This window comes from Diabrotica undecimpunctata, chromosome 4 (genome assembly GCF_040954645.1).
Source record: "Diabrotica undecimpunctata isolate CICGRU chromosome 4, icDiaUnde3, whole genome shotgun sequence".
Taxonomy (NCBI): Eukaryota; Metazoa; Arthropoda; class Insecta; order Coleoptera; family Chrysomelidae; genus Diabrotica; species Diabrotica undecimpunctata.
This window is the reverse complement of record NC_092806.1, coordinates 121,013,112-121,023,205: the sequence shown is the minus strand read 5'-3', so window position 1 is coordinate 121,023,205 and position 10,094 is coordinate 121,013,112. Positions and strand designations below refer to the sequence as shown.

Below are 10,094 nucleotides of genomic sequence, written 5' to 3'. Positions count from 1 at the left end.
GAATGGCTCCAGCATTTTTACAGTGTTGTAAAACCTTCAAAGGAGGATCCAGTTTTGTTAATCATCGACAATCACAGTAGCCACTGTACATTAGAGAGATATAATTTATGTAAAGAACGAGGAATTATTATGTTAACCATACCCCCGCACACATCGCATCGAGTAGCTTTTTACTCATCGGTAAAATCAAGGTATAATTGGTATAACATTGAATGTGGCAATTAATTATCTTCGAAGTCATCCTCATGAGCGTATCACGATATTTGAAATAGCTGAAATATTTAAAAATTCATACGGTCGCGTAGCCACACCAGTCAAAGCCATTAAAGGTTTTGAGAAGACAGGAATATTTCCATATAATCCTGAAAATTTTATCGATGAAGACTTTGCTCCAGGTGAATCATTCATACAAGAAAAAGATAAAAATACACTAGACTAAGAGAAAAAAAGTGGATTAGATAAGGAGAAGAATAATAAGGAAATTAAGGGGAATAAAGAAAGTTCGACACATGACAAAAAGTTTGAAGTATCTTTTGTTGACATAATTCCACTACCAGGATGCTCAAAAGATGACTCAGTTGGAAATAAAAGATCCAACCACACAGAAGTGGAAATTTAGTCAATTAAAGTCAACAACAGAAAGAAAAGAGAAATTGTTAACACAGGTAATAATAGAAAAACAATGGATGTAACACTATAACAACTTACTATCAGAAAAAAGAGAACAATATAAGACGGCACCCGAAGAACAGATACAAGGGAAAAGCAAGCGTGAACGAAAACATCCTAAGAAAACCAGTAATGCCGTTAGAAAATAACAGAGCTATTGAGGCAAGACTCCTCAAATGAGTCACCGAAAACTATTTCGTTTAATCACAACAATTATTAATATGTGTAGGGGAGACCGGGGAGAGTTCGGACCATTTTTAAAAATTAATTTTTATTAGAAAAGTGTATTGATATATTTACCTTTTAAAGTAGTTAACTTAAGCTTCCAAGGTTCAGGCATAACCAATCAAGAGCAGAATATATCAAATCAATAAATTAACAACAAAAATAAAAAAATATTGCAGGGGGTCATTTGTCCGAAGTCTCCCCAGAAACGGGGAGACTTCGGACTAGGAACTGGGAGACTTCGGACAGTACTGGGAGACTTCGGACAGTACAACATATGTTACTTATAAAAATGTATTTAAAAAAAATAGACATGTTTAGATATTAAAAAATTAATGCAATGAATAATCTTCTAAATCTGTATTAAAATAGATCATATTTTCATATCTTTGACGTGTATCTTTCAAGGGCTTCGGTAAAATACATTTTATGTCTTCAAATATAACAAAAGCATCTTCTTCAGTGGAGATAAACCGATTAGAAGTGGCATGTTTTTTATAAAATTTTACGTCGTATCCTTTTATCTGTTTTTCCTGAATTTCTGCAACATAGTGCCGAAATGTAGCTGGTGTTTTTCCATAAACTCTGGCAATTATAAACTGACCATTTGCAATATTTGTTTCTTCTGTATCCACTTCGTCATCTTGCTCTATGAAGTCAGAGGATTTTTCATTGCTCATTATGTCTTCAGAGGAAGAAGAAGAAGATGTTTCAACAATTTTTTTAGTGACTTTCTGTCTTTTTTTAGGATTTACTTTCCTTGTAACAGATCGTTTTAGTTTCCTGTTGGCAATTTCGTCTTTTGCTGGAGTATCCGTGGCAATGATACATTTGCCCTTAGGCCTCCCTCTATTTGATGTTTTACGTTCTGGCGCCTTGGGAAACGGTCTAACCATTTCTGGAGAAATGATGTTTGGAGAAGTTGAGTGACTCGGAGAAACTAAAACTTTGCTTGGCCCCGGTTTGGACAAGCTATCAAAATCTCTTTTTCCGAGTTCCGGTTCTGTAGTAGGCATTGGTCTATCTGTCACGTAAGAAGATAAGAACTCTTCTTCTCCGAATATATTCCTGTCAAAAGGCCAAATACCTGTACACTTGAAACCACTTTTAATATTAACTGGATTGGCAGCTCTGTCCCAAGCAGAAGAACAAATAGCAGGCAAGTCATATATAGAAAGTGTCTGACCAGGATTAGACAACATCCAGGAATTAGCACCATCATTAAAAAACTTTTTGAAAGGACCAAACACTGTTCGGTCCAAAGGTTGTAACTTATTAGAAGTATGAGGTGGTAGTGTCAAAACAGTAATTCCATTTTCTTTGCAGTAATCAAGTCCCTCCACTGAGAGATGGGACTCGTGGTTATCCATGATTAGTAAAATTTTATTAGTATCAGAGCAGAGTGTATTTTTGACAACATGTTTAAGTACTTTCAAAAAATTATCACTTGTCATCCATCCTGAAGGAGATACTAATCCTAAAGCAACTTGAGGAACCCCTTTCATCATGCGGTTTTCATCAAAACGTTGCCGTGGGAATACCCATATAGGAGGCAATGCTTTTCCATCAGCAGAAATTATGCCCACTTGTGTAACTAATTCTCCACGTTCACGTGAGGTCACCTGCCCTATTTGATGTTGACCTTTTCTTCCAATTATTTTAGGTACACGCTGAACTGTAGTAAACTAGAACCCAGTCTAAAAAATAAGTGATATTAATTATCAAAATAACTAAACAAAATTGTTAATTGACTCACTTCATCTAAATTGAAAATCGCTGAAGATCCAAAAGAATGACGACGTAAAACTTCTTCTAATTTATTTTGAAACGTCTCAACAGTAACTTTGTTAAAACTCGTCATTCTAGCGAGACTAGTGGCTTCAGGTGTTCTAATAGATAGTACAGGATGACGTTTCATGAAACCTGAAAACCAGTCTGTTCCAGCTTCTTCATTTTCGCTCCATGTAGTAGGCATTTTAACATGGTTTTTCTTGGCAAATTCAAAAGCTAAACGTCTTGCAGCTTTAGGCGTTAGTCCATGAAACATGGAAGAACAATCTAATAAATATTTTTCAAGCATTTTTTCCATTATATCGGTAAACACTTGAGATTGCTTGAAATTTGGAGAGAATGTTACGTTGTCTATACCCACAGCTCTAGCTTTCTTTATGTAATCTAGAAGACTAGATTTAGGAACGCCGTAGGTTTTGGCGCTATTCCGAATGCTCAATTTGCCGTCAAGCACCTCTGATGTGGCATTTTTCATAGTGTCTGCAGAAAATTGTCGTTCTGTTACCCTTGTATATGTACGGGGCATTATGAGCTGTAAGAGAAAAATAGAATAACTACAGATCAGGGGAGACTTCGGACACACAGGGGAGAGTTCGGACACTGTGTCCGAACTCTCCCCTAATGCAAACATTGGTAATACAATGGGTTTATAAAAAAACTTACCTAAATATTGCAACAACATAAACGCAAATTAATGAAATAAGTATAGTAGATTACAGCACCAAAGTTTTATACGTGGTAAGTCTATGTATTTTAAAATATATCTTCTGGATTGCACCGATATTTTTAGAACAAAACTCGACAAAACACTTCACAATAGATAACTCTGTGACTACGACCGAAATCACAGCTGTCAATACATAACCTATAATTATGTACAAATAAGGTTGTGTTTACCAAATGACAACAGTGCATCTTCAAAAATGTGCGAAATTCAAATGTGTCCGATGTCTCCCTGTGTCCGAACTCTCCCCGGTCTCCCCTACACATGGATATCTCGTTTCCAACCAATGAAAAGTGGCATACAGCTCCTAAATACACAAAAAAGATTCCATGGTTAAGTACCCAGTATCAAATTGATCCCAGAATTCAAAGGGATAGTTTACAGAGTGTTTAAGTATATACCTACAGACATTGTTTCCTAAAGATAATCTAACCGATAATGGGCAGCGTGTAAACAAAGCTACTGGATTATCTGTACGCACAGTAAAAAGGATAATTCAACGAGTAGATATGTTAACAAACGCAGATTCAATACTTCCTCTATTGCAATACACTCCTGTTTGAATACATCATTATTTCTTCTTCTGTTGGTGCCTATTCGTTTCGAATATTGGCGATCATTCTAGCTATAATTATTTTATTAACTGATCTGGTGCTTTAAATAAATTAGTTGTTGTTATAGAGAACCATTTCCTCAGGTTTTTTAACCATGATATTCTTCTTCTCCTAATTCCTCGCTTTCTGAATACTTTGCCTTGAAGCATTATTTTCAGTAATCTGTACTGAATATATACATCATTTAAACAATAAAATTCTTTTACTTACTTAACTCTGCATTATTCAATATTCTGAATATTCTTCTAATATTAACATAATTCTGCTATAACTAACTTTAGTTTTTAAATCTATTTTTAATAACGTGTTCACAAAATCACAAGTTCTCTATTATGAATAATTTACCCACCAACCCTCCCACCCTACGCCTATGGTTATTTTTTAGGTGATGAGTTGGAAGTGTTGAGTGTTTTAAGCATTGACCATTGACTTTGTCACTTTGACTTGCGTGTGTTTATTTGTCTTGTTATTATTGTTATTGTTAATTCTAATTCTGTTATTCTAACCTGCGTTAGCAAAGGTATAATTTGTAATCAGTGCATAAGGTACGTGAATAATAATTATTATCTATTTAAGGTTGTAGCCATAAACTTTAACTTTGTTGTTTACTTTTCAATAAATTTATTCAAGCTTTTTTTCTATTCCAACGAATATAGACGCATATATACGTCTATGTTCGTTACCGATACTCCTATGACACAATATACTATCAAAAAATATAGACGCTTATATAAGCGTCTGTAGTCTTTGTATATAATATAACTATTATAAGCGTCTATATTCTTTGATTATGGATAGCAGATAGCAATCATGGTACAATGAACACATTATTGATATATTATATGATATGGTGATATATATGGTATTCATTGTACCATTGATAAAGGTACAAAGTTTAATTAACTTGTTTTCACTTTTTTAGAAGAGTGCAAGAAGGTAGTTATCATATTTTTTATCCTAAGACAATACAATGGCCCAAGCAGTTAATGCTTCTTCAGCATTGTCTTTAGACAATGAAGTCCTTAGATCACTTCTTTTCTACTGCTCTATTCTTGTTCTTAAGATGATGTTCATGTCCATTTTAACTGTTTCAAAGAGACTTAAGCACAAGGTAAAGTGAAATTTTATATTATTTATTTTTGATGATGTGAAATTTTTTATTCAAAGCAAAATTAATTTTTCATTTTAGGCATTTGTTAATCCAGAAGATGCTAAACTACAGAATCTCAAGCTACAACAAAATGAAAATGTGGAGAGAGTTAGAAGGTAAGAACATTTTACTTGATTATATAAAAAGAAACCTATTTTTTAATAAATAAATACCAATGTTTGGTATTTAGTTTAAAATTTCTGCTATTGAATCCAGCACCACATTATTCAACATCACAGGCAAATGCACTCATCTATGAGCTTTCTGGATGATTATCCTTAGTTATAAAACTCTAAATTAAGATTTTGTAATGCATTTTGTATTTTTCCAAATCTTTAACTACTCAATATATATGACTGCTAGGTATTGTGTTTTATAAATCATCTTAAGTCAAGCAGTGGTGTCTGAGTGGTTATGGAGACAGCCTGCAAATCAATTAGCTTTTGAAATCATGGGCTCGAATTTTTGTTAAAATTTTTAACTTCTCATTATTACTTATTGATAAAGATTGTTTTAACTTTGAATCATATACATATCCACACATCAACATGTTCACACATTTTCTTCTAGTTATCTACAGTTATTTTGGCAAATTACTACTACACCAATACTTTCTCCTACTATCTCCTAATGTAAAATTATGATTTTGTTTTGTATTTCCATTTTTTATTTGCGTCAACATCATTTCTATAGGGCTTAAGTCCGGATGATATGGTGGAAGTTTTAAGAAAATATGTCCACATTTTTACAATGACTTGTCAAATTTATATTGAACATGAACTTATTTGTGTCAACTGATGATTTTATGTGAGTTGCTGTTTTAACATTGATATTACAAGTGGTATTTTTTTTGTCTATCAAGATAACATATCTGCTTGTATATAAACAGTGTTTGTATATATTTAAACTCTTTGTAAGCTATCACTTTAGATTCTGGTATCAATTTAATATGTTGTGTAGTACTACACCTCCATTCTACAAAAACTTTCTAATGCATGTATTCACACATTTCTTTCTGAGTCTGGAAGATATAATGAGAGTGAATTACAAACTCGTTTCAAATCCAGTGGTTAGAAATTCTTGAAAACAATTAATTTATTATTTTATTTATTTAACTGAGTAACACAATATTTTGCGGTTTTAAATATTGAATATTCTTCTCAAGTTGTTTAAAACTGTAACGCTACTGCAAAGCTGTTTCTATTGTGTATGCTATAAAATATTTCCGAGGACTGCTCGCCACTGTATTTGAAACCAGCTGTATGCTTTCTGAATATAAGAATATCTGTAAATGACAAATTCTGTCAATTTTCTCTCAATATTTGATGAACCATTATTTCTTTTACCAATAAATATATACAAACCATAAATTTAAATAACAATAAAGCTAAAAGTAAAACTTTATTCACCTTAAATATATTGTATATTTCTTAAACATATAGATATCTCTATAACTAACTAAAATATCTAGAATCTGTATATGCTCATGCTACTTTGATTTTCAGTATATGATCTAAATCAATACAGATATTTTTAAAACAAGTAACAGAAAAGTAAAATGTAGAAATATTGTGTTCTGGCACTGTTATAACTCATTTCCCATAAGAAAGTCAACTACCTCTGTTAACAAGATTCTTAATGTTCTGTTGTCTTCCTTTTATCAAAGAATATAGACGCTTTAGCGTCTATATTCTTTGCTTTTATGCTCTAGGGCTCATGACAGCTTAATTTGCTAAAAATACCTTCTTTGCTGTTATAAACAATTATTTATTATCATTATTATTCTTAGAGTGTATATTGACTAACTAACAGTGTTGTTATTTTTTTTTCAGAGCTCACTTGAACGACATTGAAAACATTCCACTATTCTTTATGATTGGCTTGATTTACACTTTAACCAATCCAGCAGTTTATTTCGCAAAAGCGTTATTTTTGGCATATACACTAGCAAGAATCTGCCACACTGTTGTGTATGCTGTTGTTCCCATTCCTCAACCAGCAAGAATGCTGTGTTTTATGTTTGGATACGGAATAACTGGATATATGGGCGTTGCCAGTTTGCTTACCTTTAAATAAGCAATAATTGTTAGTAATTTGTGTGATAAAATATTTCTTTAAAAGAGATTTTTATAGTTTTGTAAAAAATTAGTCTAAAAAGACAATAAATAAATTGGTTTTATTCTTCTTCATTATTTTGTTTATAGTCTAACTAGTCACTTATTCTGCATTTCTCATTAATTGCCTTGAGTGCGAATAACTGAAATCATATCTTTAATTTACAAAACAAAGTTGACATAAAGCTAACTATACAGAGTGTCCCGGAAAATAGTGCGTTCCTTAACGATATGGGCTGATTGCAGCATTTAAAACAAAAAAGAAAGCACAAAAACAATTATTAATTTTAATCCATTTGATTATTGTTCACAGAAAAGCAAATACAGCCGGCAACGTTACGTTCCTTGTTGTCCTTGGTTAATTACTGTAAATCAGCTATCATGAATTATCGATCGTTAGGCATAATATGTATTGATACTAATAACAGCGATAGAGAAAAAGCATATTTGTTTTTATTAAAGGTTTGAATACTGTTTTTACTTACATGAAAAATTATTATGACAATAAGTGTTCGAAGTGGCCACCATTTGCAGATACACGCATTTATTCCACGAATATTATTCTTAATATTATAAGTATGTAAATTATGTCGGATTATTTCACCAGCATCAAAAATTCGTTGTCGCAATTGAGCTTCTGTTTTAATAATTTCATCCTGGTTGTCGTATACTAATGATTTTAGATGTCCCCAAAAATAAAAGTCCATAACATTGCGTTCTGGGTGGCCACAGAACGTGTCCATTTCTACCGATCCAACGGTAAGGATAAGTGATGTCCAGGAAATTTTTAATATGTCTCGTAAAATGTGCTGCAGCCCCGTCATGAAGAAACCACATTTCAGAGCGTATTTTAATGGAACGTCTTCAAGAAGTATCGGTAGAAATTGCTGCAAAACATTTAAATAGGTTTCTCCATTCAATCATCTAGGAAGTTCGTACGGACCAATCAGATGATTACCAATATCCCAGCCCATAAATTTATACTAAATTGTTTTTGAAAATTTGTCCTACATACGGCATACGGGTTTTCATCATTCCACACGTGACAATTGTGAAAATTAAACACACCATTTCTCGTAAAACAAGCTTCATCTGCACACAACACTTTGCACGGAAATTCGGGTTCTCTGGCGATTTTGTTTTAAAACCACCTACAAAATCTTAATCTTCGAGGTAAATCACCTTGGTATAAATCTTGCACTCGTTGGTGATGGTAAAGATGTAATAGTTGTTCGGTAAATGTCTTGTGAACAATGTTTTTTGAAATTATCTATTTTTTACACCTACCTATCTATTTTTTACACCTCTTAATTTCTTATATTTTGAATAAAATCGTGAACCTAAACAATGCATTCAGTTACTGAATAAGAATTAAACATGGGGTTTTACTCTATTTATTCATAGTTACTAAATATATACAGTTAAAAGGATTTTGTTATATATGAGTCCGGCAGCGGAATAAGAGACACTGTGGAAAAGACTAGGGGTCGATAGTGAGGTTAGGTGATGGAACGCCGTGGGTCTACGGGTCCATCCATAATGTATGTTTGTAACCACTGTATCGTTTAATAAATAGTTTTGTACAATAGTCGGTGCCTCATTAAATACATAACATATTTGGCGACGAGTCACAGAAAGAATCCACGCAAAAGTCGAAAAATGTCGTTAATTGGATACATTGAGCAGTTCAATCCTGCGAAAAGTGATATCACCTCTTATATAGAGAGACTTGAGCAGTTGTTTATATGTAATGTAGTGGAAAAAGACAAGGAAGTTCCATTATTGATTTCTTTAATTGACGGAGAGACTTACAGTGTCTTAAAAGACTTATTAGCACCAGAGGTACCAAGTTCAAAAACATTTGAGGAGTTAAAAAGAGTTCTGATTGAACATTATAGTCCAAAGCGGTTAGTTATCGCTGAAAGGTATAAATTTTACAAATCAAGAACCTCAGGAGGATATTAAAAGTTTTGTGTCAAAACTGAAAAGTGTTGCTCAATATTGTAAATTTGGGCAATTTTTGAAAGAATGTCTCAGAGACAGGTTTGTATGTGATGTACGATCAGTTCAAATAAGACGTAAACTCCTGGCAGAAGACAACATTTCCTTTGAAAGAGCTTATGAGATAGCCTTGTTAATAGAACTTACAGAAGGTCAAGTTAGAAGGATGGAACAGGAAAATGTAGCGGCAATAGAAGGGAAGTTAGATAAAGTAATGTTCAGAAAGAGGGAAGCTACAGTGAAGAAAGATGATGGCCATCAAACTGGTAGAAGTAATGTCCAACCCAAGCCATGCTTTAGATGTGGTAGAAAACATGACTCATCAAAATGTCCAGCCAAAGCATGGCAATGTTTCAGTTGTAAGAAAGTGGGACATACAAGTGCAGTATGTCGTTCGAAAGTTAGTTTGTTAGAAGAAGATGATATACAGGATGAAAGTGAGGAGGAAAATTCATTATTGCTAGGTTTCTTGTCTTCATTGGAACCTGAAAATTCAGCTCCAGAGAAAATAGTATTAGAAGTAGAAGGTAATTCAATTTTATTTGACATTGATACAGGTGCATGTCATACAGTAATTCATATAAAGGACTTTAAAAAGTTTTTATCAGCTTTAAATATTTATTCTGTTAAGTATTGTTTAAAGGTATTAACTGGCGAGGGAGTAAAAATTGTGGGAGAAACTGATGTATTAGTAAAACATAAAAACAATACTATAAAATTACCTATTGTCATTTTAGAAAGTAAACATAATTTTACTCCACTGTTGGGTAGGATTTGGTTAAATGTATTGCATCCTAATTGGAGAC

General features: G+C 32.9%; 1 protein-coding gene across 1 annotated transcript; it reads left to right on the top strand.

Annotated features, from left to right (window-relative positions):
- The first annotated feature begins 4,408 nt into the window (after positions 1 to 4,408).
- LOC140439938 (microsomal glutathione S-transferase 1-like) lies at positions 4,409 to 7,357 on the top strand. The gene is made up of 4 exons (XM_072530126.1): positions 4,409 to 4,568; positions 4,946 to 5,134; positions 5,213 to 5,289; positions 7,006 to 7,357. Exons 2-4 carry the CDS (start codon positions 4,994 to 4,996, stop codon positions 7,247 to 7,249), a joined length of 462 nt encoding a protein of 153 aa, XP_072386227.1. The 5' UTR covers positions 4,409 to 4,568; positions 4,946 to 4,993; the 3' UTR covers positions 7,250 to 7,357.
- The last annotated feature ends 2,737 nt before the right edge of the window (positions 7,358 to 10,094 follow it).